This window comes from Anolis carolinensis, chromosome 1 (assembly GCF_035594765.1).
Source record: "Anolis carolinensis isolate JA03-04 chromosome 1, rAnoCar3.1.pri, whole genome shotgun sequence".
Lineage (NCBI taxonomy): Eukaryota > Metazoa > Chordata > Lepidosauria > Squamata > Dactyloidae > Anolis > Anolis carolinensis.
In genome coordinates, this window is record NC_085841.1 from 122,179,425 (window position 1) to 122,205,785 (window position 26,361).

General features: G+C 38.7%; 1 protein-coding gene across 2 annotated transcripts in view; it reads right to left on the reverse strand.

Annotated features, from left to right (window-relative positions):
* Positions 1-26,361, reverse strand: part of cd109 (CD109 molecule) — a 108,283-nt gene that overhangs the window by 40,812 nt on the left and 41,110 nt on the right. For both annotated transcript variants that reach the window (XM_062981695.1, XM_062981690.1), the window contains exons 7-19: positions 24,058-24,142; positions 22,422-22,515; positions 20,822-20,951; positions 20,255-20,364; positions 19,824-20,066; positions 17,828-17,929; positions 17,663-17,725; positions 12,979-13,155; positions 11,385-11,537; positions 9,974-10,048; positions 9,603-9,666; positions 8,407-8,548; positions 6,582-6,696 (exon numbers count right to left, since the gene is read on the reverse strand). In XM_062981695.1, coding sequence (XP_062837765.1) covers positions 6,582-6,696; positions 8,407-8,548; positions 9,603-9,666; positions 9,974-10,048; positions 11,385-11,537; positions 12,979-13,155; positions 17,663-17,725; positions 17,828-17,929; positions 19,824-20,066; positions 20,255-20,364; positions 20,822-20,951; positions 22,422-22,515; positions 24,058-24,142 — 1,553 coding nt within the window. The remainder of the gene's footprint in view (positions 1-6,581; positions 6,697-8,406; positions 8,549-9,602; positions 9,667-9,973; positions 10,049-11,384; positions 11,538-12,978; positions 13,156-17,662; positions 17,726-17,827; positions 17,930-19,823; positions 20,067-20,254; positions 20,365-20,821; positions 20,952-22,421; positions 22,516-24,057; positions 24,143-26,361) is intronic.

The following is a 26,361-nucleotide window of genomic DNA, read 5'->3' on the forward strand; positions in this document are numbered from 1 at the left end:
CGGTATTGCCAGTGTGTTTCGCCATTTGAATCTGGTGGGTGTGCAAGGGAGTCCGCCTCCTGCTGGAGGGTTGACAGAACTGAACGGTCTTCGTCAGAAAGTTTGGCAAAGAAAGGTTGGGCCTTTTCCCAGAGGATCTGTTGATATGCGCCCATACAGGCTCCGTAGTTTGCCATGCGGCAAAGGAGGAGAGCACCGGAGTAGAGTTTCCGGCCTACTGCATCAAATCTCTTACCCTCCCTGTCGGCAGGAGAGTTAGACTGTCGATCCGAGGATTGGGAGGCCTTTACCACCATGGAGTTCGGGTCAGGGTGATGCTTAAGCCATTCCAAGGCTTCATCATCGGTTCAGTACCAGGCCTCTATTTTTTAGAGGTTGGAGGTATCAAGATGGGGTCTTCCAGGATGCCTGGATTACGTCCAGGAGGTAAGGAAGAAAAGGCAGCAAAGTGGCTGGCGGGGCTTGAGCCTGGACCCTCTTGAAGACGGGGTCGGTGACGGCTTTTGAGGTTTGTTTAATTTCCATCCCCAGAGCGTCTGCCATTCTAACCATCTGGTCGGAGAAAGCCCGTCGGGGAGGGCGGGTCGACCTCGTAGGCGTCGTGAGGTGGAAAGAGGTCGAGGCCGAGGGAGACGACTGAGGCCAAGAGGATCGACTCGGGGTGTTCGACATCGAGGTCATCCTCCTCGGCCCCTTGAGGGGACCGGGGAGGAGAGACAAGCTCAGAGTCCTGTTGAGGTATCACCTCAAGAGCAGCAGCGGGCTGTGGACGAATGTCCTTGGAAGCAGAGGCCTGGACGGCACGAGCAAGGCGCGTCATCTGTCTACCCCTCTCAGGTATTTGAGCTGGAGGGAAAAGTTCTTGTCGAGCCTGAGGGCGCGATGGCGCTGGCTGAGGAACTTTAATAACTGACCTGACCGACCGGTCGGGAGAGACTTGAGCGCCCGCATCCGAGGACTAACCATGAGGAGAAGAAGATCGGAGGCGTTGTGCCGGTTGGATAGGGGAGGATCTCCTGGAGGAGGCCACGGAAGTGGGGACGTCCTTCTTAGAAGAAGCTGAGGAGGAAGACCTCTGGATCATTCGCCTCTTAGATGGAGGTTGCTTTGACGCGACCCTTAACGATTTTCCCGGCGTCGGTGGAATCGGGCACACAGCTGCCGAGTCAGATTGGGCTCATCTGGATTCCTCCTGGGCTCTCTTAAAGGCAATCTTCATGGCGGAAGAAGATGGCGGCGAAGCTAGACGGGATCGAGTAGAAATGGCCGAAGCCACAGAACTTGAAGTCGATGAGGGGCCCATTTTGCCCGACCGGGTCGAAACGGTGGCTGTAGTCACCGTGCAGGGCGGTTTAGTTGGTTTAGCCCTCAAAGTCCTCGAGGCCTTGGACGATACCGACGGAGTAGGCCTAGATGCCATCGAGGCCGAAGTGGAAGTAGAAGCTTCAGGAGCAAGAGTCTTTTCATAGAGGGCTGCTCGAAGTCTCGCAGCCCTATTTCTTCGGGCCTGAGCTGTAAAGGCCAGGCAAAAATGGCAGGTACCGACGACGTGACTTTCGCCGAGGCAGAAAAGGCACTTAGCGTGGCTGCCGGAATCTGGAATTTTAGCGGCACATTGAGTGCACCGCTTGAAGCGCGTAGTCGACATAGGAACGAAGAGTCCGAAGTGAGCTTTGCGGCGGAAAAAAAGGAACTGAGGAGTGAGCGCGGAGGGCGCCTCTTATACCCTCTGGGGAGAGGGGCGGGGTTACCGCCAAATTTCAAACTTTAGCTTGGAAGAGTATCCGTTGGAGCCTGCGCAGGTGCAGTCTCTCCATTAGTGTGCATTCACAGAGTACACAAAGAAAAAATCAGATTACATTGGGTTCCTCAGAAGTTTCTCTTCTAGCTCCACTCCTAGCTTTCCCACTCTATCCTAATGTTTCTCAGGACACTAACATTTTGAAATTAGACGTTTTCCATGACACAATGCAATGGACATCTCAGTTTGTTACTTTACGGGAACATGCCTTATATAAAATTTGAATCAACATAAAACCATAATGATTGGTATATTTGAGACAATAACGGAAAACCAAATTTACTTTTTACAAATGTATTGAATGTCTTTGAAGTCTCTTTAGTTTTGCAACTTTGTAGAAAGCAACCAAGAAGAGAACTATCAACTAGTAAAACAAAAAAATATTTTGTCTTCTCTGTACTGTGAAGGAGAAGTATTCATTCCCATAAAAAGTGAGAAAAGGACACAAAACCAAGGAATTACAATGAATTGATTCTGTATGTAATCTTACATTAAAACCTTCCGTTTATATAGTTTTCAGAAACAATTTTGGGAAAGTAAATGTAAGAAAATACAGAAACATCTTAGCTTAAACCTTTTGTTTGTCATTAAATAAATATTCCATAATCATTTTTTGTATTTTCCTAGTGAAAAAAAGACATTTAAAAAGTTTGTTATGGTATTTTCTATGTTTTCCGCCTCTACTTTGAACAGATTGCAAAGGAAAAACAATAAACAGTGGCTTTCCCACACATTTTTTAAAAAACACTCTCGCTAGTCAATGAATTAAAAGAAATAGTGATGTAGCTATCAGAGCAAAGCAGCAGTTGGGTGAGTCTGATCTTCAGAAAGAAGAAGGAAGTCAGATAAAACACATAGTTTTCAATTCATATTTCTTCGTCATTCTATATTCACAATAAACATCCAAAGAAAACAGCTATTATATGGAGAAATCAATAAAGAGCCAAATTTTTTAATTAATATCAGATGCAATTCATTCTTAAACACCGTTACTTTTAAACAGTATTTGTTTAAAGTCTCTGTAATGTTTAGTTAGATATTTCCATAAAATCATTACTTGTGTGTGATAATCTATAACACATTTTCAACATATGAAACTTGAAATAGAAACTGAGAGGTCCAACAATGTGCAGGAGGGAAATTAAGTCATTGTGAGGACTGAAAAGGAATCTTGGCTTTAGGTCTATTAAAGACTATTCAACTGCAGCCAAGTGTCCAGCTTCCTAACCTCTGACACAACCTAGTTTTAATCAATCATTGCCAAACTACATTCATGAAAAGAGAAGAAATAATATTGATGTTAATCTCATTTCGACCTGAAACAAAATGTAAGACCCAATTCCAAATTTCTAAGATGATATCCATAATTAAATCATTAATTATATGTTCAATTGCCTGATGTAAAATCTCAACTCCAACCTCATCCTATGTTTTAACTTATTATAACTGCAGGCTTTATACCAAGCATAGTGTATGAATTTACTAATGTTTATTTTTAGACACGTATGCCTTGTCTCAACAAGAATGGCAGTAACATGAGCCAGCATGATCCCACCACTGCCTCCTTCACTCGGGTTTTCCAAGGAGTTCCTGATCTGCAATATAGCATCCAAAGCATAGTTGCTAAAGACACCAAAAGCCCCCTTCTCCATCACAGTGCCCAAATTACAGCACTGCTTGTCCTGGTATATCCACTTGGCTTCCACTCAAATAGTTTTCTAGCAACCAGTATGAAAGTTTTTCCTCAATGGTTTTGACATTATTACTCCCCCATCTTTTGTTTTCATTTTAAGACCTAGAGCCAATAGCTAGTCTCAAAGAGACTTGTAAAATCAATTGCTGGACATAAACCAATGCTTGTGTATATCTCACTAGTATGAGATGCTTGGCAATTGGATTTAGGCCTAAATGTTTTATCAGCTGTTCCAGATTGTGTTTTAATTTTCAAATGATGAAATAGTGATTTGTGAAAATATTTTGTACAGCAATACACATGGCTTCTTGTTAATAAATATTACATACTGTTTTTCTGCAAGATGACTCCATTTGTGGGGGTAAAACAGCAAACAACATGGTTATTTTGGAAACAGAGTTTTTGCTTGAAATACACAAAATATATTTTTTCACACACACACACAAAATTTTCCAGATACATACAGGTTTTATTGGTTAAACTATTTTTATGTCTCAAATGGTCATCTGAAAAGGGAGAGATTGTAGTATTTTGTGCACCAAAAATGCTTACAGTCAGCAGCAGGCAGGATGCAAGGCAGCTGGGTTTTGCTCAAAAAAAAAGTTTCCTTTGTCAGAGGGTTGCTGAATGTATCATATCAATTTGGGGAATTGAAACCCTGACTGTGAAGTAAGACTACAAACATTATATTTCCTTTGAAATCTGGGTTTAGTTTGTTTCAAAATCTTTCACCGCATTTCCTAGACCACAGTGCCCTCTAGAGGTTTTAAACATCTCCTGCAATATCCAGGCTGCTCTTTGTCTTCACCAGATCCCTCTTGGGCCCCTTCTACACTGTCCGATGAATTATCAAAGCAGATAATTCACATTATCTGCTTTGAACTGGATTATATGAGTCTACACTGACATATAATCCAATTCAATGCAGATAATCTGGATTCCATATGGCAATGTAGAAGGGGCCTACATCTCCTCTGGCAACAAGCAGTGATGCCTGATGCCCTTTCAGGCTGGAGATTGGAGAAGCAAAGGGCAACCTCACCACAGGCAAAGCCAAGGGGAGACCAGAGAAACAATTGGCTGCACCATCTCCTTTCTTGAAAGGTCCACATACATTTTGCACAACTATACTAGTTGAAAGGAGTAACGCGTGACTAGTGTCCGTCCTATCTAGCAGGCAGCTTCCAAACAATATAAATGAAAGCAAGGATGGACTTCCTGAATTCAGTCTTCACTTTCGGCTCTTAGCAACCTCTGCAACTCAAAAATATGTGAGTGTGGCACTGGCCACCTCAACAATCCATTGCTTCTGCCTGATCATGTTTATGTCTGGTTCTGCCCACCACAGTGCAAATGTGATCCTTAAAAATGGCTGGTTCCCCATGCTCCCTCATAAAATCATGTGGCTCTGTCTCCTAAGAAAAGTAGCTTCCAGTGTCTGTGATTTAGGAATGCAGCTTTCAGAGTCAGAGATTTTAAATGGCAACATGAGGGGAAGAGTACAAAAAACTGTCCCCACGTGAGGTTTCACTACAGTAACTCTTCCTCCACCCTTGAATGGAATGGTTTTTATGTCAATGCCTCTCGACTTCACCCAACCTTAGAGACTCTGGATTTCAATTTACTCTCTAGCAATCAAAAATTGACTTCAGTGCCTCTCTGAATTAGTACATACGCCTACCATAATCACCGATGCCTTTCCAACACCTCAAATTGACTGTTCAGACACTGGTAACTTTATCAATCTCCATACTAGCCATACTAGTTCCCTACAATAATCTTACAAAAAATATCCCTATTTACTTGAATGTAATGCACATCTTTTTTTGGCTTAATGGTTTAACCAATATGGAGATGTGCATTACAATCGCGCACCAAAATGTGCCTGTGCCCCTCCGTCAGGCTAAGTCTAGCAAACTCACCAGCCTCAGTGGCTTCCCTTACCAAGCCCTTTCTACTTTGTCTCTAGCTGAGACAAAGGAGAAAAGGTGCCCCTTCCCATCCCAAGCCCTTTCTTCTTCATCTTTCGCCTGGCGTGCTGCTTCTCCTTCCTTCTTTAGCAAATCCTTTTTTTTTTTTTTGTAATGCACACCTAAAAATTGAGGTGTGCATTACATTCGATGGAGCACTAGACTTGAGTAATTATGGTACTTTATCTACATATGATTTAATCTTTCACTCTCACATACTTTTTCCACACAATACATAAAGACAGGTCCTTGAAACAAAAAACATCAGTGTATTTTTATCATAAAGGTGCCTTTCAGACAGGCCATATCCTGAGAGGATCCGGGATTTAAAATTTCCACTTTAAACATATCGGAGAGGCTCCTGTCGTGTCAAAATGATTCTCCCCCTCCCCTCTCCAAAGTTCCTGATGTGTCAAAATGTCCTCAAAATGACACAACAGGTGCATCATCCAAGAGGCCTGGAGACAGAACCAGGCCTCTCCAGGAAGTTTAAGGGGAAAATGGGGGGCTGGGAGTGGAGGGAAGCAGTGCTATCCTAGAACTAGGATCGCAATGGGAATTGTCCCTCGCGATTGAGAAAGATCATCCTGAGAGTCATTCCACACAGGCCCAACAGCTTGAAAAGTACTGGACCTTATTGAAATGTCTAGATCTTTTCAGGTGTTTTATTAATCTGGAGTAAACCTGGAAATCCCGGTTTACTTTGGATTAATCTAGATTAGCCTGAGGCATTTGGATAATCTGGAACCCACCACAAGTTTTGTCTGGAAGGCCCTTAAAATATACTTATCCCAGTTTATTACTGAAATATATAATTTTGACCACATATTGAACTATTGGAAGCTCTCCACTTAACCAAAACATACAATCTATTTATATTTTAAATTATTCTATACTGTTGTGAATTGCTTGGAAATCAAATTCTGTTGAAATGTAGCATCTTTCAATGAAAAGAAGTGAGAGGCGGTGAACTGCAATGGCATAAAAATACTATGGATTTGCAGATGAGGTTTGTTCTGAGTACTGTGATCACTATAAATCACTAAATTTAAAGCATTTCTGCAATTCTGAAAACAAATCATATTGCTGGAATTAATTTGAACTCATAACATCTTACCTCAATGGGCATTTTAATCACACCGAATCCAAGGTTTTCAGATATTACAAATGCACTGGCTACCCAGGAAGTAATGGTATCAGGAACAGTTACATTCACAGTTGTTTCAGTAGATCTAAAGTTGGAAAGGAGACAAGTGTTTGTTTGTTTTTTAATTAAACACTGACAAAGGACCATCAATCTGGGCAAATATTTCTGGTGGGATAATGGGTTTTGTTAAAATTGGTGAAGAGTCTGTGGAAAGATTTACAAAAGTACAAAGATGTTTGAAGCTTTCACCTTTTGTACAGGCTCTCAGTGCAAACAGGAGTGCCTAAAACAGTTTACAGCCTTCCATCTTAGGGGCTAAAATCAGTGCCAAAGTGAATTTTTAAAACCTGTTTTGGCACAGATTTCAGTCACCACGCCACCCAAAAAATGGGCTTTCCCATGGAGGAGGTTACATGCCATACAATGCATGCAGCCACCCCAAAGCCCCCCAATTTAAAAGTAAAGTAAAAAGTACCTAGCCTCCATAAATTCCCTCCTTGTGCCCTCCTGGCATAATGAAATGATGCACCGGGAAGGGGGGGGGGGATTACGTGGAAAATCTCTCCTTACCTCCCAATACTGGCGCATCATATTTTCGTGCCAGGAGGGAATTTATGGCAGCTAGGTACTTTTTACTTTACTTTTAGGGCTTGTGGGGAGGGGGTGGACGCCAGAAGCCCAATAGTGCGAGATGGCAATGGGGGTAGTGAGTCCCCAAAGGCCCAATACCCCATTAGATCTGGGCCTTTCAGGAAGGCCCAGATCAAATGAGGTATTTAATTAATTCGGACCAAACCAGGGAATCCCTGGTTTGTGCCAAATTAATTCAGTTTTACCAGAGGCATCGTTTGGACACCTCCAAAAACCTAGACAGGTCCCGTGATATAGGCCTATCTGGATGGGCCCTTAGATCTGTTTAGTGCAAGAGTAAGTATGTGCAAGCTGTGGTCCCATGGCCTTTGTTTTACACTTCCCAATACTCCACATATTTTTAAAAAATCAATACTATGGCCAAAATTTGACAGCCAAATAATAAGTGAAGCAAGGAATGGTATTGCCTGTAACACATTGAGTAGTAAATATCCCAGTTTTTATGATATTGTGTATATGGGTTTATAGATTATAACATAAACCCCACCCCTTTCTCATACATGATTTAACTAGTTAAAATATATGTAAATAGACAATGAAGTTGACCGTACTAGCCAATATAAAGCTCCATTTACATATAGATTAATTAGATCTGTCAATTATGAAATTGCTTTGTTTTTAATAATGAATGAGAGGAGATGTAATCAAGAAATAACTGTGACCTTCAAACACTTGGTCAGATTTCCATGCAGTGCACTGGTGTTTACGGCACCAGCACATAACTGCATTTTAAAACTCTGGGCATTCCTGCACTCTGCGCACGCACTGTAGCACATCTCCACAACTACATGGGGAGAAAGAAGTGGAAACTTCCAGCAGATGTCCTGCTGATCTAGACTATTCTGGATTAATTCAGACTCTTTTGGAAGATTGCTCAGGGGCAATGGAGCCAGGTGGAGACTCTCTGGGAGGTATGGGCTTTTTAAACCCTCTTGATACTGCAGATTAAATGCTTGTGTAGAAGTGCCCTAGTTCTCACTTGATGACCTGGCTCATCTTTCGGACTGTATAGTAAGCAATCTGTGACAGTCATTATTTTGAAAAATCTGTAGAAAATGAGTAATACAATTGCAAAAAGATAGAATAGTGATTATCTTGTAAGGAAGATTAAAGACAATGCTCCCACTTTCCTATTAGGTTTTACCTTGTCATGATTTCACGCCAAATCCATGTCTCTGGAAAATTTGTCCTTACATAGGGATTACCAAAATCAACAGGCATAGCTGTGTTCTCCAAATGAGGGTGAACAACATCATCATAAAGAGCATAATCTACACCTTCACTATCTAATGAAAGAAAAAAGTATTGTGAGTTTAATTTTTAAATATACTATATTTCTTCCATGATAAGACACCATCGATTGTAAGACATACTCTAATTTGGATACCAACAACAACAGAAATACATAAGATACATCTAAGATTCTAAGATGTACCTCACTTTTAGAGATGCTTATATAGGAAAAACGTGCATCTTAGAATTGAAGAAATACAATATATAAAACTGAATTCCAAATTCAACTTCTAAAAGGTTCCCCCTTCTCCCCATAAGCTTAATTGTCATGCCGGAGAGGGTAGCTTGGGGTGTTAGAGGCACTGCAGCTGCTGCTCTGCCTTGAAAATCACTCCCTATAATGCTGGCACCAAATCACTTTTGATCTGGTAAGTTAAACAAGGTGAGGAAGAAAGCTCTCCATGGAATATCGGGGCTGCATGCTTTGGGGAAGACAATGGGAAGCCATCTCTGAGCATCCCTTATCTAAGAAAATCCTAAGAAATAAATACATGGCACATAAACACATGCAATGCAGTGGAGATGAGAAAGACAATTTCCCTTGGCATTAAATGAAGAAGGAAAATAGGGCTACCATGATCCTGTTACAAGAGTCAGCTTCACCCAGCTTCACCTTTTACCCCAAGCACGTCTGTCAGTCCCATTTTTTTCTGCTCAGCTGACAGTCCAGCAGCTTTAGGTTGCTGGTTTTTAACTCTAATGTGTATGCTGTGTTAATATTAATTATGTTGATGTTTTATTATGGTTGTTGTTGCATGTTTTTGTGTTGATAACTGAATGCTTTACCTATGTTGGAAATCATCCTTAGTCCCTTCAGGGAGATAGAGCAGTATACAAATAAAGTATTATTATTATTATTAATAGTAGTAGTAGTAGTAGTAGTATTAAAATGGTATGGCTGTAAGCATTTATTATCTAAAGTTTGCACAATTATATTAATATACTGCAGCATTAATTATATCAGTCTCTTACCATTTCCATTATGGTCTGTCTATATGAATCCCATACACAACTTTGGAATTGGTTACTTGATTAGTTTGTACTTACAGAAATCATAGTCTCCAATATGTTCTGGAAGGCTGGCATCAGTCAATACCCAGAGATTGCATTTCTGAGCACAATGTAGGAAAAGATCTTTAAATTTCAAAGTATCACATACAACACAGGAAAACATTTTACTGTTTTTAAAATACATTTATACATTCATAAATAAAAGTTTTGCTAATAGAAAGGAAATGACTCCAATGCTAACAGAAATTGATTTTGTCCTCTCAAATACCTAATAATTACACATGTGAATGTGGCATCAATTTATTTAATGATTATCATTTTAAACTTCATATCTTCTACAATATTTGTCTTCATTCAAATACAAAACTTAGGAAGAAGAAATTGATATTCTTATTTTAAAATATTACCTGAAAGACACTGTAGGCATTTCTGGCTTCCCCATAATGAAGTGCTGTATTATATAAACTTAGCTCATGGAGGACCTAAAATATATTAAAATAAATATTTTGAATTGGGAAAGCTCAAGGAAGCAGAATAAACGTGGTCCCACAAATCTCACTTTAACAAAACATATACTTCTCAGTAAGTTCTTCATTTGTGAGAATGGCAAAGTGATTACTAACCATCATAAAAATCAAAATATAGAAACCTCAGTTACATGAATTTTAAATATGACGAGATCAGCAAATGAGAATATATATATATATATATATATATATATATATATATATATATATATATATATACACACACACACACACACATACACACAGTAGAGTCTCACTTATCCAAGCTAAACGGGCCGGCAGAAGCTTGGATAAGCGAATATCTTGGATTATAAGGACTGATCAAGGAAAAGCCTATTAAACATCAAATTAGGTTATGATTTTACAAATTAAGCACCAAAACTTCATGTTAGACAACAAATTTGACAGAAAAAGTAGTTCAATGTGCAGTAATGTTATGTTGTAATTACTGTATTTACGAATTTAGCACCAAAATATCACGATATATTGGAAACATTGACTACAAAAATGGCTTGGATTATCCAGAGGCTTGGATAAGCGAGGCTTGGATTAGTGAGACTCTACTGTATATGATTTTTAACAAAACAAATTTAGCAAGCATACTGCAGCACAGTGAGATTTGGAGACTGAGGGCACCATATGATTGTAAATGTTCACTAATTTAATCCTCAAAGGAAGCAACAAGAAATTGTAACCAAATTCTCCTGCAGCTAAAGTATTCAAAGACTGTCATTTCCAAATATCTTATATTGACAGGCCCCAAGTTATGAACAAAGTAGGTTCAGTAGGTTTGATCTTAAGTTGAATTTGTATGTAAGTCAGAACAGGTACATTTTAAAATTATAAATTCGCCTTGGATAGCATAGGGAAGGGTTAACACCCCTATGGTATTTGTTTTGCTATCTTGCACCTCACTTTCTGTCCCTGTGATAATTGAATTTTGAAAAATTTGGCTTGCTGTGGAAACAAGAATTGGTGATAAATCTTCAGTGGAGATACCTTAGGACAGGTTCCAAAATGTTGACCCTCAAGGTGTTTTGACCTTCAGCTCCAAGAACTCATTAACTATTGGTTGATTGAAACGTCTGGGAATTGAAGATCAAAGTACCCAAAGGGCCAAAGTTCCAGTCTAGAAAATTAGTAATCCGATGGCTTGATTTTGACATTTTCAAAATTTTAACAAGAAGACTCCAAGCAAACCTGGCAGTTGATTTATAAACCTACCCAGTTTTGGGGGGGGGGGGGGGGGACTTAACAACATTGACAAAAAGAAAACATAATAAAAACATACAGCATCCTCTGTGATATCACTTCTTTTCCCCAGCAGCTTTGTACTTTTGTCAACAACAAGAAGTCCGATGGTTGTTTTGGGTTCAGTCACACTGATTTTAAGAGTGACATCCTCTGAAGGTCTAGCTTTATTTTTACTCCAGTGCATTTTAATCTAGGAAGATAAAACACATTTGTTTCAATTATAAATTTCCTGATTTAAAATAAGTCATTATTTTCATTCAGATATTTATCCATGTATTTGTTTTGATGCAACTGAGAATATGGGCTGGTCCAGAAAAGAAGGAAATCAACACCTAAACATCTTTTTAAAGTCTTTTAAACTTTTATTATGCTGTGTGTTATTATTTTAACCCTGTAAAGTTTGACATTTTGCTCCCAGTTTAAATTCTTGTGTTGCAACTATTTTTTATTCTTTTCCTCTTGATTTAAAGTAACATGTTTACTTTTGTAGTTATTGATTGCTACATATAAACCTTAAATAGTGTAATATTTTAAATACTATTGTTTTAGTCCACATGCAAACTGTGGAATTATTGCTTATGGAGCACCTTATCAATTGCAGCACTGATGAAAAGGCCAATTAATCTCACTAAAGGAGACCACTAAAACAAATGGAATCTATTGCTGATGCATATAGCTTGATAGATCCTGGCAGTATCTCATAAATGCAGGAATCAGAACTTTGGCATCCCGAATAAAATGTAATTCATATCCTTATTTATATCTAATGGAATATGTCTCATACACAAAATTGGCTAAATCCTAGAGTAGACTCAGTGAGAACTTAGTAAATCAATGCTTAATATACATAGTCATATGGATTTAGGCCACTGTATGTCTTACATACTCCTTCAAACATAAATAAAATAATCGCTTCTCTCTAAAATACTGAAATTCTAATTTCTGTCAACTCATAAATAATCCATGATCTGTTGAACTGTCAAACACCTGCAATAAATCCATCCTGTCTTCAGCATCCTTTGCTGGTACATGCAGAAAGACACAACCAGCTAGCACTTAAACAGACTTTAGTTGACTTCAATGCAAATTGACGTGTTATACACTTACCTGATTTTTAAGAACTAGCTGAACTTGGAAATCTAAGAGCATTATTTATTTTGTTGTTGTGTGCCTTCAATTTGTTTCCAATTTTTATAACCCTACCTGGGGGTTTTCTTAGCAAGATTTGTCCAGAGGGGATTTGTCATTGCCATCCCCTAAGATTAAGAATACATCTGCATGGACCCTTTTCTCCAAAGTGGAAGGGGACAAATTTGCTCCATGGTAGCTACATGACACAGAGCTGATTTGGGTTAATGAAGGCAACATTGCTTGGTTAGCACAACCTTGAACTGCATTAACAAAGGTCACTGGCTGCTCTGAATTCTCCCTGAGACCGAACTGGCCACAGCTATTTATATGGCCATTAAGTATGCCCCAAGCGCGGTCAGCCTGGGGACATGGAATGGCCCTTACCATCTTCCTCCTATTCCCGTTTTAGAGTCTTAGTCCAAAACTAAAACTTCTAAATCACACTGGCTCCACCAGTTTATGAACTTTCACTTTTGGATTCAATTAAAAAACACACTTACCTTATTTTTGAAGTCTGGCTGGACAGGAAACCTGAGGACATCATTTATTACTTCCCCATTATCATCCACATGGTAGGCAATTACGCATGCTGAAGGAGCCCAGGAATTTTCTGGGGTTAAAGTAAATGTCGTGGACTTCTTTTTACCGGCAGCCACAATTTGTTCTTTAGACACCACCTGAGTGGATGGAAAATAAGCAAGTTAGATGACAGCAACAGCTAAAAACATCATTAATGACACAAATTTTTCTTAACCTCCATTAACAAGTATTTTTTAAAACCCTTATATTCTGTGTCCTAATCGTATCTGAATGATTATTATGGACGATAGAAAATACCCTCTGCCTAGAGTGCTGAATATCCTATGTACTCACATATAAGTCTAGAAATTTTAGTTAAAATGTTGATCCCCAAAACCTGAACTAACTTATCCACAGTCCAATGTAAGTACTGCACCACAATTCTTATAAAAAAGGAACCGTGTCCTTATCTCAGTAGAGGAGTGACATATAAGAGATTAGTCTGTCCCAACAGAACTTAAAAGAAGCACCGAACACTTCTATTCTCTCCATTGTAGTCTCATTTCTGACCTTTCTGAATGCCTGGGCAGGAAAATGGAAATGATGGCCAAGAGCAATTGGCTCCTGTGGTAACACCTCTCTGATGAGTGACCCTTAACTTATCCACGGATCATGGCCCCAAAACCTCTCCACAGCTTATACATGGTCAACCTACACACAAGTATATACAGTATGTGATATTCCACCCAGAACAATAAAACACATAGAGTCTTTCATGCTTCATAATTATATTGTTTAAAGCCACTTTAACTCTCGTGGTTCCACCTCGTCAAGTCCTGGAAATGGCATTTTAGGGGCAAGCATTAGAATTCTCAGTCTCTGGCTAGCAGAATAAACATATCAATTGATTGACTGTTTCTCAACCACAGAATAAATGACAAACTCAGGATTCTACAGGGTACAGTCTGTGTCTAAGTGGAATTCTAGTGCTACCGTGTTTCCCCGAAAATAAGACCTCCCCAAAGAATAAGACCTAGCAGGGGTTTGGGGGGATTGCCAAATATAAGGCCTCCCCTGAAAGTAAGACCTAGCAACTAAGGCTGCAGCAGAGTTCCATTGGGAAGCATGGCTGCAGGGCAGAAGCAGCACTCATACACACACTGGAGGGAGGGAGGGAGGGAAAGTGCTTGCTTTCTGTGCCTCCCTCCCTCCCTGCCTTGCCTTGCCTTGCCTGTCCCCCAGCCGAGGCTTGAAGAACCTTCCGTGGCTGCTACTGCGCTGCCATTTCTTCCTTCCTTTCCTTCCTTCCGTCTCCCTCCTGGCCATGCTGCCTTGCTTCCCAGAGGCTTCTGATTGGCTCCTGGAGCCAGGGCAAGGGAGGGTGGGAGGGAGGGAAGGAAGAGGGCTTTCGTTCTACTGCTTTTAATCCTTAAAGGTACAGGACGCATTGGGATTCTCCTCTCATCTTCCTATCCTATGCCATGAAACTGATTATTTTATACTATTATTCTATTGCCATATTATTATCATCATATTCTGTTACTATTATTATATCCCATTATTATATTATCCTATTAATATATTTTAAATCATTATATTATATTTTCTATTATTATTATTATATCATTATATTATTATTCTATTATTATTCTATTATATTTTCATATTATTATATTATTATTGTTATTATTAAATTCCATTTTATATTACCCTATTAATATATTTTATATCATTATATTCTATATTATTATTCTATTATATTATCATATTATTATTTTATTATTATTAGCATATTCTGTTATTATTATATTCCATTTTATATTATCCTATTAATATATTTTATATCATTCTATTCCATTCTATTATTCTATTATATTATCCTATTATTATTATATTATTATGCTATTCTGTTATTATATCCCATTATTATATTATCCTATTAATACCATATTATTATCATTTTCTGTTATTATTATATCCTATATTATATTATCTCATTAATATATTGTATATAATTATATTATTATATTATCATATTATTATTATAGTATATTATATTATTCATCATTCATGACTACATTGAAACTAGAATAGAGAGAAATCAGCGTGGAAACCTTGTGAAACCTAAATTGCAAGAGGTACCATAGATTGTTGTACATGTAAATAATGGTAGTAACAAGAAATTCTTGATAGGATTCATAGTTTGTCTGGTTATGCTGGTTTGTGATGACAACTACTTTACAGTATATAATAAATGTTCATTTTGTTGTTCAACAATAAATGTGAGCTCTTCTTCATGGAAAAATAAGACATCCCCTGAAAATAAGACCTAGTGCATCTTTGGGAGCAAAAATTAATATAAGACCCTGTCTTATTTTCGGGGAAACAGGGTATAGTTATGTATTGTGAATGAGCCCATATTCACTTGGGGTGTATTTTTTTCTGGTGTCTATCAGCTCTTCTTTGTAATAAACCACATGAATGCAGCATACTTGCTATGACCATTTTTACTACAGTTGTTTCTTGTCTAGATAAAAAGAAAACTTGTGTGTGGTAGAAATACAGATATTGCTTACAGCTCTTAAGATAATATGATCAAAAATGTTGCAGAATGCTTTCTAGATCTAATTATGAGTGCACTCTGCAACAAAACATACATTTTGGCAATTGTGGCCCCTTTTACACTGCCATATAATCCAGATTATCAAAGAAGATAATGCACATCATCTGCTTTGAACTGGATTATTTGACTCTACACTGTCAGTTCAAAGCAGATAATCTGGATTTTATAGGGGAGTATAGAAGGGGCCTGTAATGGCTTGCTACCTAGATGAAGGCTAAATAGCTAAAATTTAATAGACACTGTATTGATTTAACATGAAATGGCCTTGCTCAAGGCTTGTATCATCTTCTTTAAAGAAAAAAATAAATCAAGTGTATCTTTAAGAAAAAACTGAAATGCAAATAAAGAAAAAATAAGTTTACAAGATTTTTCAAATGCCAACAAATTGAATAAATTAACATTTACACTTTGAAATTATATATATATGTTCAGTATCAAAGACTTTCAGTACTCGTTACTGCTCATGCTATTGGCTGTTGATGATGCTGTTCTTATGTTATTGTCTTGTTGTAATGTCACTGATTTTATTGAGATACTAGCTTGGGGACCCGGCGATGCCTGGGTCATTTGAGAATGGTATTATTTGTTTTTTAATGTTATGTTTTCTGTTTGGAGTGGGTGAACTACAATTCCCAGAATCGTGGCTGAATCCTTCCCAAACCCTGCCAGTATTATAAGTTGGCCATTTTGGGCGTGTGTACCAGGTGTGGTGCAGTACTCTCTAGATGGGAGTGAACTAGATTCCCGGGGCAATTGCTCTGAAATATCTATCAGTATCCACAGCAGGCAATATTCAGTTTGTGTGCCAAGTTTGGTCTAGATTCGTCATTGGCTGGGTTCAGTGGTCTTTGGATGGAGGTGGACTACAACTCCCAAAATCAAGTCTCCTTCCCACAAATACCTGCAGTATGTTCAGTAGGTCATGAGGCTTCTCTGTGTGAAGTGTGGTCCTAGTGCATTGTCGGTGGGGGTCAGTGTTTATCTGGCTGCAGGTGAACTATAACTCCCTTTTTCCCAAACTTGTCCAATATGTTGTATTGGTTATGGGGGCTCTGTGTGTCAAGTGTGATGCTCATTCATTGCAGGTGAACAATAAATCCCAGTACCTACTACTCCTCAACTTCCAGTCCAGTTTCCCTCCAAACCCACCAGTAGTCAAATCTGGGCATATCGGGTCTGCATGGCAAGTTTGGCCGAGAGCCATCATTATTTGGATTCATAGCGTTATGGGTGTAGGTGAACTAGAACTCCTCTATATTCCCCAGTAGGAGTGAAAGTGCTCTGACTTGATGCAGGGTGAACTACAACTTCCACCATGTGGAGTCAATCCCTAAACTCCTCCAGTAAGTTTAGTTGCAGCTCAGTTCTGCTCTGTTTGTTGTGCAGAGAGATTGGAAAGGAAAGGGCAGTGGGCAGGGTCATGCAAATTCCACAGCAATTGAGAACTCCGGGATGCCTGCCTGTGGTGGAAGAAAAAGCAAAATCTAGGATGAAATAGTCCCCAAACGAAAGCATTCCTTGGGTGGTGGACTGTAGTATTTGAGAAGGACATTGGCAGGGGCCGGGATACATGTTCATGGCGCTCGCTGTAACCGAAATGTCAGTGGAAAAAAGTGACTTGCTATATTCTTAACCCTGGGAAGTATAGCCTGTTTGTGGAGGCCAGAGGCTGTCTGTGTGAGCAGACATCCGTGCCACATACACGCATACGGGTTTTCGCTTTTATTATGGATTTAGAATTAGAATTTAGAATTTAGAATTTAGAATTAGAATTTAGAATTAGAATTTAGATTTAGATTAAGATTTAGATTAGATTTAGATTAGATTAGATTTAGATAGATTAGATTAGATGATTTAATCTATGTTTGGTTTTAATCTTTGTTGGATTGGGCTTGTCCCCATGTAAGCCACCCCGAGTCCCTTGGGGAGTTGGAGGCGGGATATAAAAATAAAGTTTTATTATTATTATTATTATTACCAATTTTACTATTTTTTCTGTGTTTGTTAGTACTGAAACTAATGACATCAAAAATTATAATTACCATATAGCTGATCTCTTTCAAGGGTTTGTTGCTCTGAACATTCAATTCCAAAGGTGCTCCAGCCTAGGAAAAAGAACATGAAGTCAATCAGCATGCCCATCATGATAATATGGTGTATTATTTGTGTCTTTAGGGTTGAAACAATTATGAAAAAGTGCAAGTTACCTTTACATCTTGACTTGCTTTTTTAATCTGAAGGTAAGTCATACTGGCAGAGTAGAAGGTATCATGTATGGATATAGAAGTTTGGCTTTCCAGAAACTTGGCCTGTAAAAAAATAATAAAAAGGAATCCAAAGAAATCATGAGTAAAGTGAAAAATATTCTAGAACATTTTCAAAATACAGGCAGTCCCCAAGTTACGAATAAGGTTCTGTAGGTTCATTCTTAAGTTGAATGTATATGTTAAGTCAAAACAGGTACATTTTAAAGTGTAACTCCAGCCACACACACACACACTTTGGATAGTTTAGGGAAGGGTTAACACTCATGTGGTGTTTGTTTTGTTGTCTGTGCCCCTGTTCTGAAGATTTCACCTCACTTTCTGTCCCTGGGATATTGGATTTTGGAATATTTTGCTTGTTGTGGTATCAAATATTGTGGATAAAGGTTCAGTGGAGACACCTTTTCGCCATAATAACTCTTCCAAGAGTGAATTTCCCTTCTGGGGGGTAGATTTCTCTCACTTCCTGTTGTCTCAACTCTGTTCTTAACAATGAGTCATTTGCAAATGGGATGTTTGTAACTCAGGGACTGAGTGTAGTATAATGTTTGACTTTTCTTAAGTCCATCAAATTGACTTAAGGAAAGTCAATGTGGCATTTGAGCCAAAAAAAATTGGCTGGAGAGCAGCTGCAATGAATCACTGCAATGAATCACTCTGACCAGGAGGTCATGAGTTCGAGGGCCGCTCGGAGCCTATGTTTGTCTTGTGTTTGTTCTATGTTAAAAGGCATTGAATGTTTGCCTATATGTGTAGTGTGATCCGCCCTGAGTCCCCTTCAGGGTGAGAAGGGCGGAATATAAATGCTGTAAATAAATAAATAAATAAATAGGGAGTTGAGTGGGATGTGCTGTGTTCATGAAATACTGTTAACTAATTTCAAGTTGTTCTCTAGTCGTTTCTTCAAACAGAATTACAGTGCTGTTAATTTTCTTTCTCCTCTCACACAAAAATCAAACTGAAAGTAAACTGATTTTTTTCCCTTTTTACAATTGCTAACATTACAAGAGGAAACACTACCTTCATTCACACAATCATTCAAAATATGGTCTAGATCAGGGATTCTTAAACTTTTTCATTTAACACCCCTTTTTGCCTAAAAAATGTTTATGTGACCCCAAATATATAGACATTTGAAATAGTTATAAAAATAAAACATTTACTGATAAATCAGCATTTGCAAAGCTTGCTAAAGAGGCTGGTTTTCCTTTTGACAAAGTACAGCTGAAGCATCTTCGGCAGAGTCCACTGTAAACACTGCACAATAGATTCTTGTAAATGTCTAATACAGCCACTAGGTGAGGTTCAGAAAACTTTTGCTGTTGCCAAAATTTTGGGACCCCAACATTGAGCTAAGGGGACCCCACTTGAGACCCCAACATTGAGCTAAGGGGACCCCACGTCTTAAGAAGCTGTAGAATAGATTACTATAACGAGCCTTGACTACTCTCCCTACATTCATTTCTTCTTTTGCACAGAACAACAGTTTTCCATCATGCAGCAACATAAAGAGCTGTGGTTTATTCTAACTCATTAGCTGAAAAACCAAAATATCCAACTATAGTTATATTTAATTTAACTAACTGGATTTACAATAAACCACAGTTCCTTGACCTTGTATTTAATAGAAAACTGTTAATATGAGAGCAGGTGAGGAAGAGTGGGAAACTGTTAATCTCTTCCTCATCTGTTCTAATACTAACAAAGGCTTGCTGAGTAAAGTACTTGAAGGAATGAATGAGTAAGATGAATTTTCAGCACTCTGAACATTAAGACTGTTTAACATGAAGACTATAAGTCAGTTTCCATACTAAGATTCTTTTTATCTGCCATTTAAGGCAAGTTTCTCCAATAAGTTGTCCTTCAGATGTTGTATACTTTATATAGCAGCAGGGTAAATAGCAGTCCGATTTGAAATAAAAAACCAAGAAAAATATACCTTAATATTCAATCTTGTTGTATTTTCCTGAATTGGAAATTCAATTTGAATAACCCCATCTTCTGGAACAGGATAACTCAGGTTCTGTGTGGTTTCATTTGTCTGTGATTCATTGGCGTCATCATACATGTAGTAAATTCTTTGCAAAAATCCAACATTTTTTGAAGGTTCAACTGAGATCATTACATTATTCTGTCTTTCATCATGTGTAAGTGGCGTGTTGTCAAATCTTGTTATTTTCAGCTGAAAATCATTCAAAGCATGGTGATAAATCAATCCAAACTTTCCAAACCACAATGAAATGATCAAAGTTTGCTGTAAGTTAGCTTCAGGGTTTTTTTGTTTGTTTGTTTTTTAAATGTAACTTTCTTCATACTTCATTTATCCTGAGTTATAGAAAAATACCATCTACACAAAGTAAAATAACTCACCATAGCAATGAAAGTTAGAGAAGGTTTGAGAACTCTTGGAAACTCAAAAAACTCTAAGGAGTAATCATGATGCTTTGGAAATGCAGTAGCACTTGCATTTTGGCTGATTCCTGTTAGAACATTTAAAAGTATTTTTGTAAATTGCAGTCATTCATTTCCAATAATTCTTGAACAATTCATAATTGTCAAAATTCCGGCTCTTTAAAAATATTGTTGCTAATTTTGAAACTGATAGCACTAAATATGCACTCACTCGTGCTTTTAAGACGCATCATACTACACAGATTCCTCAGGTATTCCAGATGTTCACAAAAAAAATATTTACGTTTGTGAACATTGGTGTGAACTGATTTTATGGATGAACAATATTAACTATTAAAATATTAACTATTAAAAGAGAAATCAATTTACATATTTTGCATATTTGTATCAGGAGAAATGGTCAGTATAATGATCTACAGAGCCTAGCTCACATAAAAATGCTTTATTTTCCATGCAACCAGTTCTCAATTTCCCAATGCTCCCTGCCTTTTTCCTCAAAGAAAAGCAAAAATGAAGCAACATAACCTGTAAGTGTTTCTGTAACCACAGCTGTGATCTCTATGGGCATCTGGTGGAATGCATGTGGATCCCAATCTGCATATGTTATGTTCTTCATCTCCAAACTGTCAAGTGTAAAGTTCACAGATCCACTAAACTGAAATCAAGGAAAAGTTAATCAGTTGGCATTTCTCTTTAAAAATTGTTTTTTGAAAAAATTAATCAGAAATTACACTTACATTTTAAATTCTTCCCAATGATTTTATTGTAAGCTCCACAGAGATTTTATGACATGGGGTAGGATATAAATATTGTTCATTAATTAATTATCAGCAAAGGGTGCATTTTTGTCATTACATTTCACTAACGTGGTGTCAAGAGCATTTCACCCCTCAGCAAATATTGTTGATATCAAATGTCACATTGCTATTCAGCTTAAAACCCATTCAACAGAAGACACTGCAGGGATATTAATCACACTAATCACAGGATACTACTTATACAATAACAGACAAAGGAGAACTTCCTAAACCCATAAATATTTCCACATGAAGCCTGAGCACTAGCCTAAGCAAGTAGGACAGCATTTTTTTCTGTACTCCAGATGGTTCTCCATGCAGTCATGCCAGCCACATGACCTTGGAGATGTCTACAGACAACGCCGGCTTTTTGGCATAGAAATGGAGATGAGCATCAACCCCCAGAGTCAGACATGACTGGACTTAACGTCAGGGGAAAACCTTTACCTTTACCTTACCAGATGGTTCTAGCCTCAGTTAACATACATCCTGAAATTCAAAGAGTTGGAGTCCAAAACATCTGGAGAATCAGAAGTTATGGACCCATCTACACGCACAACTGAATCCAGGGTTAGTCCGAAGCATTGCTACTTTAGGTGGGCTCCAGATTCTGCTGAGGTGTTCACACCTCTCTGCTCCTGAATTGTGACAGTGGAAATGGAGTCCTGATTGTCCAGTTGAAGCCAAACCCAATTCTGCCTTATTGGATGGTCACGCTTATCTTTTTCATCTCTTGTCATCATAGCACTGGCCATGAAGCTCCAAAGAGCTTTTGACTGTCACCATGTACCTTTGTCAGCAAAAATATACCGATGACTTGGAGAGAGGTGGGAGAAAGGAGGGGGAACTCTCCTTTCTTTCTGCTCAGTTTCTCTATTGCCTTCACTATCATACGCTGGTTACATCGATGGATTGTCACCTTGATGTGGTGAGGGGGCTTGCGTGTTCCAATGAACCTGGGGGCACAACCATGGGAGTCACACACTCCCAGGAGTGGCCACAGGGGAGGATCCAGACGAAGAACAATCCAAAGACCCAAAGACCTCAACGGCAGAGCAGGCGGAGGATAACATGGTACATGTTACAATGGCTGTGAAGGCGGAAGAAGGCTGCAACAGACTGAGAAGCCACTGTCATTGTGTTAATCACACCACTGCTGGGACCTCAAACTGTGAAGAATGTGTGTTGACCGGACGTGCACTGACCTCCACACATAAAAAAAAATCACGCACAGGCGTCTTCCAAGAAATGGAGGACCATCATCCTCGAACTACAAGGGATCGCCTAAGTAAGTAAGTAAGTAAGTACACTGGTCACAGCTCACCCACCTCCAGCATTTTAGTGATATTTCTCTTCTTTCCATAGAACATTGAAAAGCAAGTAACAGTCAGTTTCCCTTTCACTGGCTTTCCATACGTGTACCTGAAATAGCCACAAAAATCACTTTCAGTTTCTGAAAACAATATTATATTTGAACATACTGACAATACATTTTATCTCTGGAAAACAGAAAGGACCATTCCCTTTATGGAAGAGAATATAGAAGCACATTCAAACCATGCAGGCTCACTGAAATGAATATCCAGCACAGGGGGGAAAAACTTTTCTTCATCTTTTACAAAGACCACTAGTAGTAGCAAACACCTTTTTACCAGCAGTACTCCTTGATATATTCTAGTCTACACAGGGCCATTCAGAAGAGACTGCCCTCACATCTGGGGTGCATCCTCACTGTAGACGTTTGACATCACCTTAGTTCAATGCTATAAAATCATGGAAGTTGTAGTTTTATAAGGTCTTCTGCCTTCTCTGACAAAGAGTACTGATGCCTCAACAAACTATAAATTCCAGGATTCCATAGCAGTGATCCATAGCAGTTACAGTGATGTCAAACTGCATTAATTCTACAGTGTGAATACATCCTCAGAAGCAAAGCTTTTTTGAATAACAATAAGATAGGCAGCTTCCTTTACTTTTTGGTTCCTGAGAAGTTATAAAAGGTGCTGCAGACCACATGATCAGACAGACATACTGCAGGCCATGTGTGTTCTCTCTCTCTCCTTTTGACTATATGACCTGTTTTTTATTATTATTTTATTTTATCGTGTCAGAAGTGACTTGAGAACATAGTGCAAGTCACTTCTGGTATGTGAAAATTGGTTGTCTACAGAGACATTGCCCAGGGGACGCGCAGATGTGTTACTATCCTGCTGGGAGGCTATTTTCATGTCCCAGCAAGCTAGAGCTAACGGATGGGAACTCACCCCATTTCAGCAACCCAACCTTCAGGTCCAACCAGCACAAAGGTTTAACCCATTATGCCACCGCAGCTCCTCATGTGACCTTTGATAGCTGTTTTGTTATAAGAGAGATGCCCTGGCTGGATGGCCAGGGAATTATCTCAAACATATCTGAAACAGGCCTAATAAGTTTTGTTTGACTAGTAAGTTTTGTAAATGCAATTTGTTTCATAAAAATCAGGTAGACAGACCATATTGTAAAGAACAAAAATAACTTCTGGCCTTGCATCGCACATTTTAGTGCAAATATTAAGACACCTGTGTTTGCTGAACACATGATGGTTGTGAGTAAACCAAATATGTTATTTTTATCAAAATCAACTTTATTTTCATGTCTTGAGTGCATGATATACAACAAGTTGTGTTTTGGGAGAGTATATATTTTGGGGCAACTAAAAAACACTTCAGAAACACTACTGTTTTTTATGCGCTGGCAAAATCTCTGTTTTTCAAACAGATTAAAAATAACAGGTTATTCAGTCTAACAACTGAAACTATTGCCAACTATTTTTTTTGCCAACTATCTTAAATAATGCTATTTTTCAACATATCTCTATAGCATTCCCTCCACCAAAAAAAAGAACAAAACTACTAGTTCTCTAGGTCTACATGTATTTTACAAGTACATCTAATCTCAAATGACATAACATTTATTTTTACCTACTTTGCTGTGACAGTACCATTGAAATTTGTAGCTTTTGGAGAGTAATATAGTGGTGTTGTTAGAAAGACCTCAAACTTTGGTAACACTGCAAAAGAAACAGTATAATTTAAATTACACAATGGCGATCATATACATAATGGTTTAGTACCAACATATATTATGGCCTGGTCTGTACTACCCTTACATATAAGTTCTGGTTTATACCATTTTCATTTTCACAAAGAATGCTGTGAATTGAAACTTTTTGATAAGGATATGAATCCCTTTAATAAATATGCCATTGAGAGTGCTGAAATGAACTATTATTCCTAAGTAGCCATGTTCAATAAACAAAAACAGCCAAGAAAATTAGTTGCCATTCCTTTTTTTTTCGTGTCAGGAGCAACTTAAGAAACTGCAAGTCGCTTCTGGAGTGAGAGAATTGGCTGTCTGCAAGGACGTTGCCCAGGGGACGCCTGGATCTTTTGACGTTTTACCATCCTTGTGGGAGGCTTCTCTCATGTCCCCGCATGGAGCTGGAGCTGATAGAGGGAGCTCATCCGCGTTCTCCCCGGGTGAGATTCGAACCTGGCAGCTTGCAGATCAGCAGCCCAACCTTCAAGTCACAAGGCTTTAACCCACTACGCCACCGGGGGCTCCTATGAAGAGACCTTTTCCTGGCTCAGAACATGAGTTCTACAAAGTAGTTCTCTTTTTATTGTCAAACTTCTATTGTTTAACATATATTGCTTAACTTCCACATCTTAACAGTGGGCTCCTTCAGATGCCTCATAGTTATTTTCCCTCTCCCTCTTGCTGGGAGTCCAATTAGATAATCTCAGCATTAATTCTTAATTAAATGTCTTAGTTTGAATTCTTTAACACATCAGACAATATGCAAAAATGTAAAATAGAACACTGATATTATTAACATGTGGCATTTGATTGGACTTGATCAGCCACAAGGCCATTGAGCACAAGTATAATAATCTGAAATTACTAATTGAGATGTAAATTATCAGGTTAACTGAGAAAGGGGACACAGGATATTATAGTACAACCCATATACCCCATTTTCACCTGCCCGTATCTGACAAAATAGGTATTCCCTAGTAAAGTTCTAGGTCCTCCAGTGGTTATATGGTATACTTCTGCCAGAAATTACCATACACTCATATTGGAGGATCCAGAAAATTCCTAGACAGTTTACGTACACATTTAGAATGCTAAAGGAAGATTAATTTAAAAAATTATCATACCTGAAGTTTTACACTTTTATCTGAGCAAAAGACATTTAATTAGTGAGACATATTTTGTCAACAGCATACCCCCTTGAAGACTTCTTCTTAGACCTTAACTTTGCCATTGTGTATTCCCCCCCCCCTCTGTGTGTGTGTGTGTGTGTGTGTGTGCCCTGCCACGCGTTGCTGTGGCCAATTGGAATTGCACTGAATAGCCTCGCTGTTTGAAAGTCTGGCCACTTTGTATATAGGGGCCTCCTTCCTTGGGGTGGTTGAATGGGATGGAATGGCCTGATGGCTTTAAAATATGAGGGTTTTCCATGTAGGAGAAATCTTGGTTGGCCAGGTTGAACAGCACTGAATAGCCTTGCTGGTTTCAAGTGTGGGCACTTTCTACCTTGTGGAATTCTTGGTTGGCCAGGTCGAATAGCAATGAATAGTCTCAGTGCAGCAAGTATGAATGTTGCAATTAGTTACCTTGAATGGCCTTGCAGCTTCCAAGGCTGGGTGCTTCTTGGCTGAGGGGATCCTTTGTTGGGAGGTGTTAGCTGGGCCTGATTGTTTCCTGTGTGGAATTCCCCTGTCTTCTGAGTGTTATTTAGTGTTCTGATTTTAGACATTATATTGTTCTGTATTCTTATTAGACCACAGTAATTATTACATATTATATGTATAATCTTATATTATCTGCTTAGAACAGGATTCTATGAGGTCCTTTGTTCACAACTGTTTAAAATGCACACTGAACTGGATTATATTTTTTGGTGTGGCCTAAGAGGGAGCCTGGCTTTGAAGCTGCAAGACTGTTCAGTGTTAATTAAGGTGGGCCACAAAGGGGTTGATATACGTATCTGTGGAATGTCCATGGTGAAAGAAAGAACTCTTGTCTGATTGAGGCAGGTGTACATGTTGCCATGGAGTTGCTTGATTAGTATCTCCCGGTGTTTTGGACTTCAACTCTTCCAATTCGTAACAGCCTCAACAGCCTTCCTTTTCCCCCTGGGTTTGAGGCTGTTGGGAATTGTGGGAGTTGGAGTCCAAAACACCTGGAGGGAGGGCCCAAGTTGCCCTATGCCTGTTGTAA